This window comes from Caloenas nicobarica, chromosome 1, assembly GCF_036013445.1.
Source record: "Caloenas nicobarica isolate bCalNic1 chromosome 1, bCalNic1.hap1, whole genome shotgun sequence".
NCBI lineage: Eukaryota > Metazoa > Chordata > Aves > Columbiformes > Columbidae > Caloenas > Caloenas nicobarica.
Window position 1 is genome coordinate 71,503,161 of NC_088245.1, and position 19,738 is coordinate 71,522,898.

A 19,738-nucleotide genomic window follows, 5' to 3' on the forward strand; every position below is an offset into this window, starting at 1 on the left:
ATTCAAAATGTATACAAATCCTGCACAAATACTTTAAAGCAAAAAAGAGGAAATTTCAAAGCCTTGCAGAACCTCAGTAAGCTTTGATGGTCTCAATGTCATGTGCCAATTTGAAACATCTCACTCCCAATAAAGACCAACTCTGCTCACATTAGAAGCTAGTGGTTAAGACTTTGAAAAACAGTACGTAGTATTTCAACTTCAACTCAAAATACAATAAATATATTTTACAAAGATTACTGATTATCCATATTACTGTTACCAGCTTTTGCAGGTTATGGTGCTGCAGATCACCTAGGATTGTTTGAAAGGGAAACACTAATGAATGTCATCTTTCTTATGTATACAAAATATCCAGAAATGATTTTTTTTTCATGTTCGTTAATATGACAGTTTATTTATTCCTAGACAGTTATCTTATGTAAGAATATTTCAAGTCAGCAGTTTTCACAAACATTTCCTTTTCTTTGCTCAGCATTTGTAGTATACAACAAAAATTGTTTTGGTTTGGCTTTCTTGTAGATACATGGTGGAAATTCTTCTAAAAGCATGATAGTTTTGTTTTGTCTTATTTTAAACCCAACTTCTATGTTTGTAATCTCAAAATTCAAAATATAAAAAAACCACTGGGAACATATGTGGATGTGTTCAGATGAATAAAACTTGTAAAACAAGGAGTAAAAAAATCAAATAAATTTCAAAACTGTCATATACTTTCACACTGATTCATGATGTGCACACCAGCTATTCATTATTCACCAGACTTTGTCACCATACTTCCAATAAAAATTCATCAATGTAAATGGAAATTCTTCTTTTTTGAAATGTTTTGTTTTGTTTTTTAATCTGAAGTATGACATTCTTCCAGGAATAAGCACTATACAGAAAGAAAGGTACATTACTGTTTAATGTATTTTTGTTACAGTAAACTATCATCAGAGCTACAGTAAAGCAGTGAGAGCATTATTTTTTATGCTGTGATCAATCCAAGGTTTCATTTGTTGCAGTAATTGGAAAGAACTTAATTAATCTGCATCAGCTAAGAACGAGGTTCCTTAGTGTTCTACACAAGTCCATATTACCTTATAAGGTCAATAGGCTGAAACTTGTAAAATACTCCATATCTTGCCCATTCTCGATACAGCAACTAAATAAAAAAAAAGAAAAAAATAAAGAAAAATAAAATTAACTCAAAACACATGCTCACATCTGTTTTTACAAACATCTTCTAAGAGTTAAAAATATATGTACCAAAAAAAAGCCGTTTCCCATACTTCAGTACAAGCTCCCAAGTACATTTTTCAGTTATGGAATACTTCAACCAAGCCAGCAATGCGAGCATGCTGTACACACATCTTTTTCCACATATCTACTCCCTCCTCACCACATTTATTAGACAGTGATATTAAACAGAAAGGCTCAAAAGGATAAGATGCCATAGTCCTATGGATATCTTTGGAAAGATGCTAGAAATAATCATATTTACAGAGACTTTTAAATGTGGTTTAATCTATTTAATGTCTGGAATCACATCATAGATAAGTACTGACCAGTGTTTCCAGGTCCAAAGTGAAGAGAACTGGCATAAGAGTTCAAAACTGGTAAACTGGTGTGTAAAAATATACCTAGAGGTAAAAAATGTGCCAAAACAGCCTGGTCTCCTGCTCAGGTCGTGAGGCTGTCATACCCAGCAGGGCCCATATAAAAGCCCATTCTCTCCCCATGCTGCACATGGACACAAAAATTCACACGTTCACTGTTGGAAATGCAAATTCACCCACAGCTTACAGACAGCACAGAGGAAGGTGCAAATTCTACTGAAACTTCTTACGATGGGACAAATCCAGTGGGAACAGAGTCAGGGATAAAAGGAAACGTTTCAGGACCTGTGGTATATTAACCACAATACATTCAACTGCAATAGGCAAGGAACTTGGGACAGTCTTCCTCATTCCCTCTTTCTTTGCTGTGATCTATGTGACACAACTTTGTCGAATTTTCAAAAAGAAACCTTTGACATTCTTTTACAAGAGACTGTAAAGGAAACTGGTAATTATGGTGCAAAAGACATGACATTGTTCTGAAACAAAAGCCAGCTGCTGGATAGGAATTACCATGCAATTAAAAATTTGGTAAAAGTGTTAATTCAAAAATGGGACATTTTATAACTCTGTATGCATTTATTAATAATCCAGAAAAGACATTAAAAGATGAAGCTTTCCAGAATTATATGAAGACCACAAGAAGCCCAGAGGAAACATCAGCAGGATCTAACAAAGTTAGATGACTGTTCACCATATATTATCTTCAGAGGAAAATAAAAATCAGGGCAGTCCTGTGAAAAAGACTAGAATCTTCTATGGAACCACCTGAATTGTTTGTATTTCTTTCACTGTTCTATGCTGTGACAAGACTGTAGACAGTCTAAGATAACATGCTAATTGAAAACTATTTCTTGAAGTACAGAGTGCATCAAAACATAAAAAAACAAATAGCCAGAATATGATGATAAATTAAACTAAGTTATCCACATCACTATTTATAGAACATAAACCTGTATCATCAAAAAAGACAGGCGTCATGCCTTTTATCCTACTTTCAAAAAAGAAGTCGAGGGGGTCCAAAAATTTAATGAAATAATACAAGGGTAAATGTAGAGTCTTACATCTGGGCACGAACAACCCCAGGTTCCAGTATAGGTTGGGGAATGACCTATTAGAGAGCAATGTAGGGGAAAGGGACCTGGGGGTCCTGGTGGACAGCAGGATGACCATGAGCCAGCACTGTGCCCTCGTGGCCAAGAAGGCCAATGGCATCCTGGGGTGTATTAGAAGGGGGGTGGTTAGTAGGTCGAGAGAGGTTCTCCTTCCCCTCTACTCTGCCCTGGTGAGACCTCATCTGGAATATTGTGTCCAGTTCTGGGCCCCTCAGTTCAAGAAGGACAGGGAACTGCTGGAGAGAGTCCAGCGCAGGGCCACAAAGATGATGAAGGGAGTGGAGCATCTCCCTTATGAGGAAAGGCTGAGGGAGCTGGGTCTCTTTAGCTTGGAGAAGAGGAGACTGAGGGGTGACCTCATCAATGTTTATAAATATATAAAGGGTGGGTGTCACGAGGATGGAGCCAGGCTCTTCTCGGTGACAACCAACAGTAAGACAAGGGGTAATGGGTTCAAGCTGGAACACAAGAGGTTCCACTAAAATTTGAGAAGAAACTTCTCAGTGAGGGTGACGGAACACTGGAACAGGCTGCCCAGGGAGGTTGTGGATTCTCCTTCTCTAGAGACATTCAAAACCCACCTGGACGCCTTCCTGTGTAACCTCACCTAGGTGTTCCTGCCCTGGCAGGGGGATTGGACTAGATGATCTTTCAAGGTCCCTTCCAATCCCTAACATTCTGTGATTCTGTGAAAACAAGAGTAACATATGAGAGGTCCAGTCAGATCCTTTAAAATAAGGCACTACATCATTCCTTGTAAAACTGGAGTAGTGATGAAACTGTGTTTTGAAAATGAGCTTCTGTGTGGAATATCTTCAGTCTCCAAGAGAAGACCTCATACATCGGTTCCTCACCTGTCTCATGGAAATTGTAGTTAATGTGAAGCAATGGAGACGTCTGTTCTCCCGTAAACTTTGGCTGGGGTTGGGCAATGTTTTAAAGTTGCCAGGGAGGAAGGCACAAACCAAGAAACACATGCACACGAGTACACAACCAGGTACATACAGAGATATTCTGCAGAGAAGTTAAAGTATTTGATAATTATTTGTTTACTTTTTTCTTTAACAGAAAAAAAAAGGAACTCCAAAGATAGTCAAAATCAGTAATTTTAAAATAGTAAGGTATAATTTTTTCAAAATGTGTAATATGTGGAACTCGTTGGCTTAGTTGCAGACTAGGTTGCAAACTGTTTAGTTCTATCTGTAAAATAAATGCTCATTAACCATGGCACTTCTTTTCCAGTAAATAACGGATTATTGCACAATGGAGTCATTGAAGTATGGAAGAGTTGGAGAGGATGTTAGTAACAAAGTACATACGGTTTTTGCTATTATCAGTAGTTGCATCAGACAGTCCATTTTGACAGCTAGCAGCACGCTGGACCATCTTAAGAAGTTAACAGGAAAATTAAAATAAATGTGGAGAAATTTTAGATGAACTGCAGAGTTATCTTGACATATTTTGAGGTTTTCCAATCACAGTTTTATACTGATTATAATGCCTCTCCTCCTGCAGATGCTATGTGAAAGAACTGAATAAATATCAGGTGAGCAATTAAGACCTGGATCCTGCAAACATGTGTTTGACACAGTATTACTGTTCAAAATATGGAACCTAGCCTGCAACCATTTAAGTGAACAGAGCTATGCCATTGCATAGTCTCATACAATACAAAGTATTTTCTGTTCATAGATCAGGAAGTAAACCCTACACTGCTGAAGGAGTTTGGAATTTGGCAATGAGGTTTAGAGAGTATGGAGTGTTGGTTTTAGAGTATTGCTCCTATAGAGCACAGTCTTGCAAAATGCTTTGCACTGTTGGAAAGAGATGATGAGACAAGGTTTGATTTTCTTTGGCTTCAACAGAAGTTGAAGAGGATTGCCCTGGCTGCCATATTGTTATTTTTATATGAATACTTGTGGTTACCTATTCAAAATCGCTTCTTGCCATTACCTCAAAGTATTACCTAAAATTTTATTTATTTCCATAAATAATCTTACAAATAAATGCATTCACTGAAATATACAAATCAAGAAAGTTAAAGCTATTCAATTATTATAACTACTTAAAAGCTGTAGATTGGAATTTGAAGAGCAAAAAGAAAGGTATTTTTAAAATTGCAGTCGGTTCGGGAACAGGTTACTATGGCATTATGTCAGACTACAGAGTCACACTGGTTATTCTGATTCCAAGGCACTGAAGGTGAGTTTATGGTATGGATATTTTCCATGATGTGCTGCCCACATTAAACTTTTGTCTAAACACAATTGTACAAGATTAAGCTTAATCTGAAAGCTGGAATGTGCTTCCTTTCAAGATATTTATTAAATTGAAAAGCATTTGAGAAATAGTTTTGTAATAAAATTTATTGTGTTTTATCAGTTTCCCTTAAAAGAAGTACCTTCTGTAAGTTTATAATAGTATTTTCCAATCTGCTTCTAATATTCTAGGGATGCTCTTGTAGTATATGACAACACTGTATTTCCTAGGTAGGTAACGAAGTCCTTATGTATTTCTCAATGTCAAACATATTTCTAGCAATGGAGGGTTACAAGTTGCCAGTGGAATAGAAGCTTAAAAAAAATCAAGCCAGTGTTCATACTCATGATGAGTTATTGCCATGATGATGTTCAAGTTTTCTTAAAAATATTTTTTCTAGAGCAGAAATCACACTAAACAGGGCAACTCCTTTACTCCAGTCAACAATCTTAGGAAATAGAGGGGCTTTCATTGACTGCAGATTTCTTTTTCTCATAGGATGTGACAAAAGTATTGTTTCACAATGCATTTTCTCCAAGGAAAGCCTGAAGAGGGTTAATAAGGATTAACCTTTTATATTATGAACTGGTACATAAACCTTAATAGCTTGTGCTGCCTTATTGGCGTAAGTACCCCAGACAAGCTCAGTTCATCATTCTTCAGGCTTATACAACAATTGAAATGGAAGATACGGATAAATTAAAATGAGCAAAATAAAAATGGGCAGAGAAAGCTAAAGCTGAAAAATGTCCTCCTTTCCTTTAAACCTGATCACGGCTTTTCAGGAAATTAAACACTGGGTCTATTAGATTCAGATAGAAAACAGATGATGTTATGCATAGAAATACTACAGCAGATTCAATGGCTAGGCAGCAGAGACATATGTGAATAATCAATGAAATATTTCTGGAAAGAACCTTTTATGTTTTTAATATTTAACACTTCATAACTGAGGCTAATAGGCAGAATAAAAAGAAGGCAGCAAAAATACAACTAGTAGGGTGAATATTTTTCCAGACACTAGTCCTTTTAGGCTTTTTTCCCCCCCTTTTCCACAGTACCTAATCTTCCTCCATTGACTAATGTTTATTTACCTTTCTTCTCTAAAAATTTTGCCAACCTTTTAAGTCAGTAAACTATGTAGCTGACTTTCAGAGTCCATTACTGTACCACTGTTACCACTTACTCAGAGAAAATTCTGTAAGTGCAGAGTAGACAATTTCTTCATGAACAAAAAATTCAAAATAACTGACATAAATATCCAAGCTTCTTTATAGTTTGCTTTCCAACTTTGCCTCTTTTGCTTATCAAGGTTCACATACTAAATTAAATTGTATATGGCACATGAAGACACCTAGTGGCTGAATGTTAACACTATTTACCAAAAACTACAAAGAAGATTATGTTTCCATATTTTTACTAACCCAGCATTGGAGAAATCAAACTTATTTGTATGACCTATGAACTCAATCTTAATTTCAAATTATCAAATAATTATCATTTTTGGTAATTATACTATTGAGAACTACAGTGTGTTTTACCAAATTCACGATATTTTCTTACCTCTTCTAATTCAATAGCAGATGGCATATATCAACATGTAATTCCACAGAGTTAAAAACATTTATGAAATGATGTACAAGTCATGGAGAATATATGCAATTTAATTCCTAGTATAGTAAAATATTTTAAGTGTCTAAGCATTCTCTTTTCCTTCATTCTTCCCCCCCACTTTCTCTCCCTGCAATTTTCCCTCTTAATTTCCTGTCCTATTTTTTGTATATCAAGGGAAAAAAAAAAAGGCAAACATTAGAGAACAATAAGAACAATATGGAATGGATCTTAGTGGATTATAGGAATTAAATGTTTTTGCTCATTTATAATAGTAAGCACATATATTAAAAACAGTCTGAGTTCACATAGTCTTTGACTGTGCATTCATTTCTCTTGTGAAGACAGTTGGTGGGTGATATATTTTCAAAAGTAATTTAATACCTAGAAAATTTTTATTTACAAAATAATTGGAAGCAGATTTTTAGAAATTGCATATTATTTAATCGAATGCAGAATCAAATGAAAAATACAATTATGTTTTATTATAGTAACCATTGTTCCATAGTATCATCTGGTTATTGAAAGAAAATAAACATATAAGTTATTTAACAACTTTTCCTTCCTGACAGCTGAAAAATCTTGTCTATGCATGTTGGAGGAAAATTGAAGCATTTAAAGATGTACATATCAAATTAAATTCACTGAAATAATTCATAAGAAGACTTTATAAAAAGTCTAGTGAAAAATATTTTATATGCAGAAATAAAGGAAAATAAGTAATGCAAAAAATACACGCATTTGTAAGAACATCTACATGATTGAACACCGGCTAATGCTTTATGATAGCATTTAGCAAACTAATTAATATTTATCACACTAAAGTTAATATGAAACTAATTTTGCAATGTATTTTACCTTTCTTTCATTCATGTCATCATTTTGGCCTTCATATTCACCCTAGAGAAAAAAAAAAATAATTTAATAACTGTTGTAAAACTACATAAAAATCAATAAAAGATTGCTCAGTTGTTCATACATTATTGATTTTACTTTTAGGTCACAATTTTGAAATGTACTTATGTAAGAGTTGTCGTGCTAGAATCACACCGTTAGAATGTATTTTCATTGTTACGGGAAATAAACACGCACTATTGAACGATATTATCAGAGAACTAGATTTTAATGTTATATACGTACATCATGTAGTGGGTATGCTGCATCATAAACATTGTTTGCTATTAATGTGTTAATACCTAAAAGAAAAAAAAATTAAGATGGTCAACAGCTAGGCACAGTTAAACAGCAAAACCATTACACATTTCATTTCATGACATTACAAAAAGGACTGAGCTGTATTCCTGGAAATATTCAAAATCATGTCAAAATGAGTATACACCAACCTAGAACTACCTGACTGTGGAAAATACGTTTTCACAGAAAAGCTCATTTCCATATAGCTCTTTTTCTTGAGTGAACTAGTGTGGTAGAAAGACTGTTTTGGCCACTTTCTCATCCTGACAGCAAAGAGCTATGTGACTGTGGAGGAAAGCATCTGGGGAGTCCTTCTTGAAGCTTGACATTGATCAGAACCAAAGATCCTCATTAACTCACCCAAACAATTAAAAAAACCCACTTTTACATAAGTTTGTGATTGAATAAACCCTTTACATTCATTAACTAATGTTAGACTAAGTCTCATTGTCACTGAAACAAGTGCTGAGTTTTCTACCCTTCCTCATATCAACACACAAAGTTTGAATCCAAGTTTGAATCAATGCTTCTTTGTTTGCAGATGTAAAATCTGTTTGTGCTCACCAAATCCACGGTTATTCTGGAAAGATGGGTGCACCAGGACAAAAACTACTGGGTCCTAAAGACTGCAAACAGAAAGTCTGGTGAAAGGTATAGGAAGATACAGGGACATGGCACTATCACTGTCACCACACGCTACAAGGCCTTTAGCAACTGAATGCCCAGCTAATGACTACAGCACCTATAGATGGACACAAGGCGACTACTGGCTCTCAAGACCTATAACTCATAGCCAGTCTTCAGCCTTTGCAGGTGAAAACAATTGTTCCATAAGATGACAAAGTTAAGACTAGCAGTTTATTCCAGACCTCTTTGCTTTTGATGTCTAGTGAAAAATAACCAGCTAGATTGTCTTTAGGGATGAAAAATATTCCATAGTCAAATCACACAACTATCATTCTTAAATGTTTGGGAAAAAACTTCTGGTCAGAGATACTAGATAGACATTATCAATAAATTTCTCCCTTGGTACAAAGGAAAATACCCTTATCACTACATACATTAATAGAAACAGGAAATCTTCATATTTGGATCATGCCAAGACCTCTACTGAAAGCATTCAATGCTTGGAAAGTTTACAATGGTTCAGAGTTATGCTAGAAGAAAATATGTCTCCCTTGTGTAATGTCATAGAAGTGGAATCAGATTCAGCCTTACAGAGATGTAAAAGTCAAGAAGCAAATGCGTTTGAAGTCTTATTTTCCTCCTTTTATATTATGAAGCACATGTGTATGAAAATCAAAGAATGCTGTAAGTCCTTCCAACATCACTGTCTTAGCTCTTGTGCAAAATAAGCAAACAAACAAACAACCAAAAAATAATAACTATTTGCTTCATGTTAAATTGGACCTTGAGCTGACCTGAGCTTGACATGGATCAGGCTGTATTTTAACCTTAGAGTGGAAAAAAAAAAAAAAAGTCTGAAAAAATCACTGCTAGGGCTTTGATCTCCAATGATGGCTTTTGTTACACTATAAACCAGAACAAGATATTAAAATAGACAAAACATGTAAGAGGAAAAAAATTGTTGGTAAAGTGCATCTTCCCTTCCTACTGTGTCCTGGTAGGATGGATTTCTTCCTTTAAGGTTTCTCTCAGCGCAAAAACTTATAAAGTCTTAAGAGTTTCAAGAGGTTCTACATAGTCCCTCTGGCTCCCTTGGGGAAGTCTCAGCTCTAGGGGCTGGCTTTTCTGTCAATAGGCTTAGTGTCTCTGCTGGACTTCAGGTTTCTTATTTTACATACCTTACACTGCCTTGTCTCTAAAATCCTGCACTCTAGAGACATCTACTTGCACAGGCTCCACAGCTCCCAGGGAACTCATAGTCTCTCCAGTCACCAGGAGGGTTCCCTGGATGTCAAGTGGAGCAATCCAGCACAATAAGGTATCATTCCTTTCTGCTGTCCCTCAAGATCATTGAGTCTAACCATAACCTAACTCTAGCTAGCACTAAACCATATCCTTAAGAACCTCATCTATGCACTGACATTTTCTCAATCATCTTTACTTTTTTTCTAAAGGAAACATAAATTTTGGGTTGGGCTTTTTCATAAAATTTGGAAAAAAAAATCAAAACAAAACAATTTTTTTTTTTCAGAGAAACCTAAATTAATGTGTTTTCCACTCCAGCTGCTAAACCAAAGTAATCTGTTACTGCAGATTCATTGCACAGTTACATCAAGACTGTGCAGGAATATGTTGCTACAGCACTTTTTTTTTTTTGCAGGCACATTACACTAGAATATTGTGATCTGCACATAAGTGGTCAACATTACAGAAGGACTTTCAGAAAACATGCCAGACAAGTACTATCACTTCTTCTCCACTAGGGAGATATGTGTCATGATATCATGATGGATGAAAGAAAAGAGTAGAGAAAATAAAATAAGTACACTTGTCCATGTTCTGAACCTCAAGAAAACAAAAGCTCCAAATATTTCAGGGTTACCCCAGAAGTATCACACAATGTCTTCAACAGTCATAGTTTAACCATGTTTCATTATGTAGTTCATGGACAAAATTTTTAAAGATGGGGTGATAAAAATAACCTGGAAAGATGTATTACTATTGAAATGGCAAGAAAAATCTGCTCCCAGAAGAAATAATACAACATATTGTAGTTGACATCTGAATTTTCAAAAGCAGATCATATAATATCCAAATCCAACTTTATAACAACTCATGAAAAGCAAGTTATATGCCGGATCCTGCAGCTGTAGAAATGAAAAGCAAGCTCCCATTACCTTGTCCTATCCAAACCATGGACCAGAAAGTCTGATTTTATTCCTCAGAAAAAAGCATTTGTTTCAATCTCTATTTTTTTGAAAATGTGTAAGCATACTCTTATGTTCTGCTAGAAAATAAAATATTCTGTGAGATTTCTAAATAATTCCTTTTAAAACAGCATGTATAATTATCTTCCCTCCTCCTTACCCATGCTGTTTCTGGCCTTTGTAGGTGTGCGCTTCAAAATTTCATGTACCTGTGGAAAAGAGCAGTGATACAGCACACAAATTGTCTTTTAGCATTATTTTCATCATGGATCTAGAAATAATATAAAACTTTAAAATAAAATGCTTTTGTAGAGTTCATTTGCATTTACATTTAAATCATATGTTTTACTTATATATAAATGCCTGACTTGAGTCCGCTACTTAATGCTTAAAAATGCTATGACAACTCTTACTGGTGGATTATCTGCCCTGACATCTGCAGGTTAAGTCCTGCTGTGTCACATCCTTTTAAAGCTAAATGAAGTATAAGGACTTCAGGTAGAATGAGGATTTTACACTAAAAAAAATCACAACTAAATTCAATTTTGTAAAAAAAAAAACTTTATCTTTCATATTTGGAAGTATAACATCAAGGTGCACATAAAGTGATTGCTAAGTATGCTATGTCTATGAAAGCCAAGTGTGTATGGATGAACATAACGTGTTAGGGAGGAGTTGGTGTTGCATATGTAAAGAGGAATCTTGCCTCATCAACATCCTAGAAACATAGCAGGATCTCAGCAACATTATACAAGGTTTCTCACCAAAGACTGCTGGAGCTAGGCAGTTACTACAGGATTGTAGAGGAGGTCCTCTTATGGAATAAAATCTACTTAAAGATTAGGAAACAGGGCGTAATAACAACTTTGAACTATGGAGCGGAGTCGGTACTGGTGTTTCCCTACAGAGCATCTCCAACTCCTGGTCCAGTGGGCAGCTCAGGACGGTATCTCTTACATACTTATGACTGCGTAGTGTTTTGCAGGAACGGAGAAATACACAGCTGCTGAAATTAGCAAAGTAGTCACCAACACTCTCTATTAAATCAAACCCCATTCAGTACAAGAAGTCAATGATATGTTACTTTTGTTTACTTACAATTCGGCTACGGGTAGCATTGTCAAAAAAGGTGTCTTTGTCTTTAACGTTGTACCTAAAACATTGTTAGGAAAAAAAACCAGTTATGTTTTCAGACATGATAGTAGTGAGGAAGGTAAAAGATAAGATTCTGATTCAGAAATCATTTAGAAACCACAGCAAGTAAGAAAAACAGATGCTTAAAGGAAATATAAATGAAATAGTACAGCATAATGGGCCGTGTTATTTGAGGCCTAGTCATTCAGAGTTCTACCTAGATTGCAATCATAGTGGGCATAAAAATGGAAAAATATTAACTAATGTAAAATGCCTTTTGGGTAAGGAGAGCTTGTCTATTGTTTACACAAGATGACCTTTTAATCTTTTCCTTATAACATACCCTCAAGACTATAACATTCTGAGGTTATGTTATTAGGTTTCAGCTGCTCTAATGCAGATGTTCATTACTGTTTTCCAGGCAACTAACCAGTCAACATTTCACTTGCTTTCAAATAATTATTCTACTAGAGTTATGCATTCCCTTAAACTTTAAAATCATCATATGTGAAATTAGCCACCCCAATTCATTCCTCTCAATCAATTTGACTTGTATTCAGTATTAATTAAAGTAGTCAGAGAGGACAATAAATGACATGGTGGGTCATTATATTTATTACTGAATTTTATTTGTCAAACATAAATACAAGGAGACACCCATGTGGGGAAAAAATAAAATAAAAAATTAATTAAAAAAATAAATAAAGAAAAGAAGAGGAGTGTTTTATGTCAAACTGGGACAAGAAATATTATTCTGAGTGAAAGGGCAGGTGTCAAGAATTCCTTGCATATTATTAACCAAGTTTTAATTACCATAAGAAATCTATCAAGAGGAAAAATATCCAATTTTTACTAGCTCTTTCTTTTTTCAAAACAGGGAGTAATATCCTTAACCAAATAATCAGGAATTTGCTGTTAGGATTTTTACAGTTCCAACTGAAAACATAGGTATTTTATTTGTTGCAGTACTTCCAGTGCCTTGCCCAGCAGAAGGAAGTAGAACACCAGCAGAAAGTCCCTGCAACTTAGATTTCTGTTAATCCTCTGAAACTGAACTCAGTGTCAATGCATGTTCATTTACTTTAAATCTATTTACTTGGTCTTCAAGAAATTTAATTTTATGCAGATGTATGTTTTTAACACTTGGAAGTATTATCCAGGAATAATCTGACAACTTGGATATTTCCTCAGGATTTCCAGAAATACTCAATGAATTTCTGAATTTTGATTGAAATTTGGGTAGAAAAAATGACAACACTAAAATGATGCTGTAGCTTTCTTCACTGCTCATCACAATTTTAAGTACTCACAAATATATTTTCTCTCTGGAAAATGGATAAGACAGGCTTTTCATTTTGGTATTTTCTTGTTGTGGCACCTGGGGTTGCAGAGGCTCAGTCAATTTGCACCATATTTCATTTAATGTTTTGAGTATTCCCCCTTCTTCTGTGATTTCATACATCTGAGCAAATAAAATATTGTTCATTAGCATGTCACTTCCAAAATCCACTAAAACAAACAAACAAAAAGAATTTGCTGTACATTTGTGTTTAAATCTGTAATGAAAATAAGCACCTCTCTAAAGACATATTCATATATAACAGCAAGCACCTGAATTCATAAGAGTTTCAGTTAGAAAGAGAAGTTCCTGTTGTTTACAAGCAAATTTTAGAAGAAAACTCAGTGCAGAACTGTTAATTTGAGAAACATCCTTACTAACTAAACTAGGAGCTGCAGGAAGATGACAGAAAGGCAGAGTAATTATTTTGACTTTGCAACTGGGAACAGAGGGAGCAGACAATGCAGGAAGGGACTTTACCTGCTGCCAATTATACTGCCCCAGAAGAGTAAATTATTCCTAGGAAGCTGTTGCTAGTATGGTCTGATAGCAAGTGTACACATGACATTAGAAGCGAGAATGCCCAGGCTCATGACCACATGTCAGGTTTAAGTGCAAGGACCTAGCTTTTGCTGATCAGATTGATGCAAAGTGCTGGGGAGCTTTTCAGAGATATGAAGGTATTTTTCCTGAAACACAGACAACCTTACCAAACATGAGTTTATGTCCTACTCATAGGACCTTCCTTCCAGCCCTTCCACCGGTTTTGTTGCCCTCCTCTGGACGCATTCAGGGACCTTTACATCCTTCTTAAATTGTAGGGCCCATGACTGCACACAGTGCTCAAGTTCAGGCCACACCAACACAGAATACAACAGGATAATCACCTCTTTTGACCAGCTGGTTATGCTGTGTTTGATGCACCTCAGGGTGGTGTTTGCCTTCTTGGCTGCCAGGCCACATGCCGCTGACTCATACTGAGCCTCCTGTATACCAGCACCCCCAGGCCCCTTTCTGCAGGGCTGCTCTTTAGCTGCTCCTCTCCGAATTTAAACTTGTGCCTGACATTACTTCGTCCCAGGTGCAGAATCCAGCATTTGTTCTTGTTGAATTTCATGCTGTTGATTATCGCCCAATGATCCAATCTACTTAGATACCTCTGCAAGGCCTCTTGTCCCCTAAGGGGGTCAATATCACCTCCAAGCCTAGTATCATCAGCAAACTTGCTAACAGTGAATTCAACTCCTGCATCTAGATCATTAACAAATATTTTGAGAATAACTGGCCATAGATTTGAGCCCTGAGGAACACTGCTGGTGACTAGTCACCAGCCAAATGTAGTCCAATTCACTACCACACTTTAAGTCCTGCCGTCCAACCAGTACTCAATACATTGTAGTTGCTTTCTCACATAAAGAGCAACTCCACCACCTCGCCTTGCTGGCGTGTCTTTCCTGAAAAGGACATAGCCATCCATGACCGCATTCCAGTCATGTGAGCTGTTCCACCATGTCTCTGTAATTGCCACCAGATCATAATCTCCTGACTAAACACAGGTTTCTAACTCCTCCTGCTTATTCCCCATGCTGTGTGCATTGGTGTACAGGCATTTCAGGGAGTGAGCTGAGCACACTGAATTCACCCTAGCAGGGTGGAAGCCTCCCGGTCTTCATCAATTCTAGACTGCTGCCCCACTGGTGCAGGCCAAGCTATAAATCCATCCCCCATTGATTCTAGTTTAAAGTTCTCCAAATGAGCCCTGCTAATTCCTGCCCCAGCATCCTCTTTCCCCTGTGAGATAAACCTTTCCCTTTCTTTTTTTCCTTTTCTTTCCCTTTCCCTTTTTTTTGCTTCTTGAGCTCCATAAGGAGTTCAACCAACTGGTTTTGTGCCCCACTTCTTTGACTTATGACATACTGGAATTGCCTTCTCCTGTGCTTTTAAAAGCTGGTTCTTAGAAAGTGACCAGCACTCATGGACCCCTAAACCTTCAAAGGTAGATTCCCTGGACACACTGCTAACTAGATCCCTGAGTAGCTCTCTTGAAATCTAGAGTAACAGCTTTGCTAACCTTTTTTTCTCATTTCACTGGAAACTTCAAACTGAACTATTTTGTGATCACTGTGGCCAAGATAGCTACCACTGTCACATCTCCCATGAGTCCTTCTCTGTTCAAAAATATTAAGTCTAGGAGGGCATCTTTCCTAGTTGGCTCACTGAATACTTGTGACAAGAAATTATCTTCAACACACTTCAGGAATTTCTCAGACTTGCTTGTCACAGCAGTATGATAATCCCAGTTAATGTCTGGTAAGTTGAAATCTGCCATAAGGACAAGGGCTACTGATCCAGATATTTCTCCTAACTGCCTATAGAATAATCCATTGATGCTATAATCCTGGCTAGGCAATCAACAGTAGACACCCACAGTATCTGCTTTGTTTCCAATCCCCCTAATCCTCACCCAGAGGCTCTCTACCATATCATACCTAACTGTAAGTCTAACTTCTCCCTTACATGCAGTGCAACTCCTCCACCTTGCCTGCCATGCAGATCCCTCCTGAAGAGCCTATAGCTCGTCATTCCAGCACTGCAGTTGTGTGACTCATTCCACCAAGGCTCAACAATACTGGAGACATCATAGCTCTGGGAAAGGGCCAGTGCTTCCAGTTGGTCTTGTCTGTTTCTCACACTGTTCGTTTCTCATACTCATATTTGAGTGTGGCCTGTTGTGATTCATCAAAAATAACTGTATTGTCATATCCACAAGTATACATATAGTTAAAATTGCTCAGAAAGTAACTTTTGCCAGCATGTCATTTGTCCTGAAAAATAATCGAAGACTGAACACTTGGAAAAAAAAAATTGCAACCAATTCAGCATGTTTAGAAGTGGATAAAAACTTTCCACTGAAAATGCTGTGTTTATGGTTTCATTGGAAGTTTGAATAAATAAAAATAGCATAACAGAAAATACCTAATGTGCCTTGAAAACAATCTTTTGTCTCTCTGGACAAAAATATAATTTTATTCTTAGTGGTTGCTGGCTGATTTTTGTTTTCTTTACAGGAAATTCCTCTACCAACTGTCTTTAACTGCAAAAAAAAAAAAAAACACTTAAGACATGAACATAGTTTTCCTGTCATGCCTGCTTTCTCATAGTACACTGGTAGTGCTCCATTTCTGCTGTTGAGATAACAGAAAAATAATGTAGTCTACAAGAGCCGTCAGAAGTCTTCTCCTTAAAAAATGTCATAATACTTCTAAGTTACACAAAATAACTTATTATCCTAGAGTAAATTTTCAAGAAAACTGAGATCTGGTTCCCTTATTGGTAGACATATTTCGTTTCATCTTCTATACACCAAAACAAATTACAGGTACAAACTTGAGTACTGTTTTCATAACTGTTTAATCAATGACTGCATGTTCATTTGTTCATTGAATATTTGTTGTATTATTCAATAAATGTCAATATATGACGATCTCATTCCACATGAAGTGTGCACAGACATGATTAGAGTTAAATGAAATAATTTGACAATATTTTCAGATGTCTTTACCCCAGACGATTCTGTGTCTTTAGGGCTTTACGATTTACTGTGCATTTTTTCTCCCATTCAGAGGAGAGAAGAGGATGCAGAACTGTTTGTGACTAGGATGGCCAACAGAGATTATTGGCTCCTGGAGACCCTAACGCAGAACAATATGATGGCAACATTCCTCAGTTAAAATAGTGTAAAATTTGCTTTGGTGCATCTGCAAAAAGCTATGAGGGGAAAATTCCCATGAGGGAAAAAGGAGGGAGAAATTAGCAGGCACTAAAAACACACAAAAGAACAAAGCTGAGGAGAGATCAAAGAGAGGAGTTGAATATGTAAGTCCATTTCTAGAAAGGGCCCAGAGATCTATCAATACGCCAAAAATGACAGAGGTACTGCAGCTGTCCAAACTTACTCATTTTCAAAGCTTTTGCTGACTGGAAACAACCAATTTGGAAAAAAAAAAAAAGGCAACAAACAAACAAAACAGCAACAACCCTGTGGAAAAAAATAAAATCAGTAGTTCAGCTGATGAGTATCACTAACTGAAAGCACAAGGCAGTTGCACTAACTTTAGTGGACTTGTTAGCCAGCATACTAAACCATTGCAGGACCACAAATTTTGGGATCTGCTCTTCAGAATTTGCATTTTCCAGCAACTCCACTGGAAGCTCTAGATATTCTCAATTACTACGACTGTAAAGAGGATAATGGGACAAAGTTCTCCTGACAATGGGCAAGTCTGGATGGACTAAGTCATTGATAGCACCAAAACAGACTTTCTCAGCATCCCCAGACTTTAGAGAAATCTTAAGGCAATGACTAGCCATCATTCTATCTCCCATACTGCACTTCACCTTTGAGGAAAGTTCCTTGACAAAAATCCAAACAGCCACTGACTTCTCAGTTTTCAAAACCCTCCTTAAAACTCACCTCTGTCATCACTCTTCTGAAGGCCGTCTGTCAGCCAGCTGCCTCTGTGGCCTTTGAAATCACCTTGAAAATCCCATCTTAAATCTGATTCTGAGCAGTAAATCATCTCAAAATAATTAGTAACTTGAAAGAATAGGCCTAGCAGTTTCTTTGTTCTGGCTTTGAAATAAAGTAATTCTCTGGGATTCTGTACATGTAACAACCATTCTGATCCACTCTTCTTCAGTTATACAACTCCATAGAAGATGGAAGATACTTACCTTTTTAGTAGGCATTTTTATTTTATGGAGTTCTGCTTCTCGACTAAGTACTTGCCAAGGTGCATGTATACGGACAAAACTCAATCCTTGGCTCTTATTCTGTAACATAAAATAGTGGAAACAATATTATCCACCAGAACACAGTAATAAGGTTTCAAGATGTCAACTCTAACTAAAACATGCAACAGTAGGCAACCACAATGAATAACGAACTTCTGTTACAACTGGGCTTAAAAGTGACTTTTTCTTTAAAAGCTGAATCTTCTGCCACTCTAAAATCCGTTGATCTTCTGCCTACAGTGTAGCTGTGTGTGCACCATGAAGACAGAAGGCTACTATCCCAGATTTTGGAACTGTGTGAACCAGAAGCCCCCAGGCTACGGCTTCCACACTCAGTTATTTTTGGAAGTCATTTGAGTTCATTAGGGGGCTTTTGTGCCTGTCTAAATCAACAAAGAAAAAAATATTTCTTCTGCTCTGGTTGGGCTTTACTTCAGGTTCACATTTTCAGTTTTGCCCAACTATTTCCTGAAGACTTCATCAGATCAGTAGTTCCTTACAGGCAATCAGGCCCAGCATTCACTGCCCTAAAATTCTGCAGCTGGAGTAGCAATCCCAAACAAATCATTCAAATTTAGCTTCTGAAGAGAGACATGAGCCAAATATTTATGTAAATAAGTGGTTATGCTGTGCAGAGGCACGAGACTACACAAGAGGGCCTCTGCAGATCTAGTTTGCTGCTATCTGGGCTATTGAGAGGGTCCTGTCCTGGTAGCACATGTGACCTACACAAAAGCACTCTAAGATCAGAAAGCAACACTCCTGGAAAAAGCATGAAAATGAAAAGTAGGCATGTCGATACACACTTTTTCTCAATGCACAAAAATAAATTCTATCAGTAAATTATACAGGTTAATGGTTTCTGTGGAAATACACAGAATAAAAAGCAGGAGGGAGATTAGAAAGAGGATCTGAGGACATACTTTGGAAAAGACATGGAAGTGGACAGGAGCAGGCTTGAAAGTTATGATATAGATCCAGGAAAGGAATGATAAGGTTAATGATTTTTGCATAGCTGTGTTAATTTGGGGGCTTTATTGCTGTGGTACACTGTCACTTTGCATTTTCCCACTCATCTGTGTGTAAGGATCAGAATAGTCCCCTTCCTTCAGTGGAGCATAAATCTCTATTTGCATTTCTTCATGTGTTCTGAAATTTAAAAGTGAGACAAGAAAGCTGAGGCGGGGTGTCCAACTTAATGAGGAATATAGTTAGGTTACATGTTGAGGTTAAATACAAATCTTGGGTGTCCACCTGTGAGTAGATGACTGTTATATGTACGGACAGTTGCATAAGTCTAGAGAAAGCATGCTAATGCACATAGATTAATGTCACTATAATCAACAAGCAGCATAACTACAAAACTGGAAACATAGGATATATCCATGGAAATATTGCATCTTATGTTGGAAATTGACTCCAAGAAAGTTCTCTTTCTCCAAATGCTTGAGTTAAGAAAAGTTTTAAAAAGAGAAATATGAGTCACAGTCTGAATGTATGTCTACATCTAAAAAAATATTGTAGCACATTTACTTCAGAAAAGCCTCTCCACTCAGCCACAGTGATCTGGTTTGTTTTGTTTTATTTTTCCTACTACTTACATTGATTTCCAAATAAAGCTGTCATATTACAGTGCTATCAGAATTTTGGAATCAGTATGTCATATTTTCAAATTGTATAAACGCTTATATGCATTACACACATTACATACATTTCCTGAATGTTTCATAATGTTTCCTGAATAAAACAAAACAAACAAACAAGCAAAGTTAGATGAAAATCCTACTGTTCATACTACAATCATATTGTTCTTATTTCCTTTATAGCTGCAACATGAACTACAAAGATCACTACCTC

The 19,738-nt window shown here is 36.6% G+C and overlaps 1 protein-coding gene across 1 annotated transcript in view; it reads right to left on the bottom strand.

Moving 5' to 3' along the window:
* ANO2 (anoctamin 2) overlaps nucleotides 1-19,738 on the bottom strand; it is a 185,121-nt gene that overhangs the window by 133,529 nt on the left and 31,854 nt on the right. The window contains exons 4-10 of the mRNA XM_065640876.1: nucleotides 17,822-17,920; nucleotides 13,059-13,210; nucleotides 11,713-11,767; nucleotides 10,775-10,823; nucleotides 7,727-7,782; nucleotides 7,445-7,486; nucleotides 1,083-1,147 (exon numbers count right to left, since the gene is read on the bottom strand). Coding sequence (XP_065496948.1) covers nucleotides 1,083-1,147; nucleotides 7,445-7,486; nucleotides 7,727-7,782; nucleotides 10,775-10,823; nucleotides 11,713-11,767; nucleotides 13,059-13,210; nucleotides 17,822-17,920 — 518 coding nt within the window. The remainder of the gene's footprint in view (nucleotides 1-1,082; nucleotides 1,148-7,444; nucleotides 7,487-7,726; nucleotides 7,783-10,774; nucleotides 10,824-11,712; nucleotides 11,768-13,058; nucleotides 13,211-17,821; nucleotides 17,921-19,738) is intronic.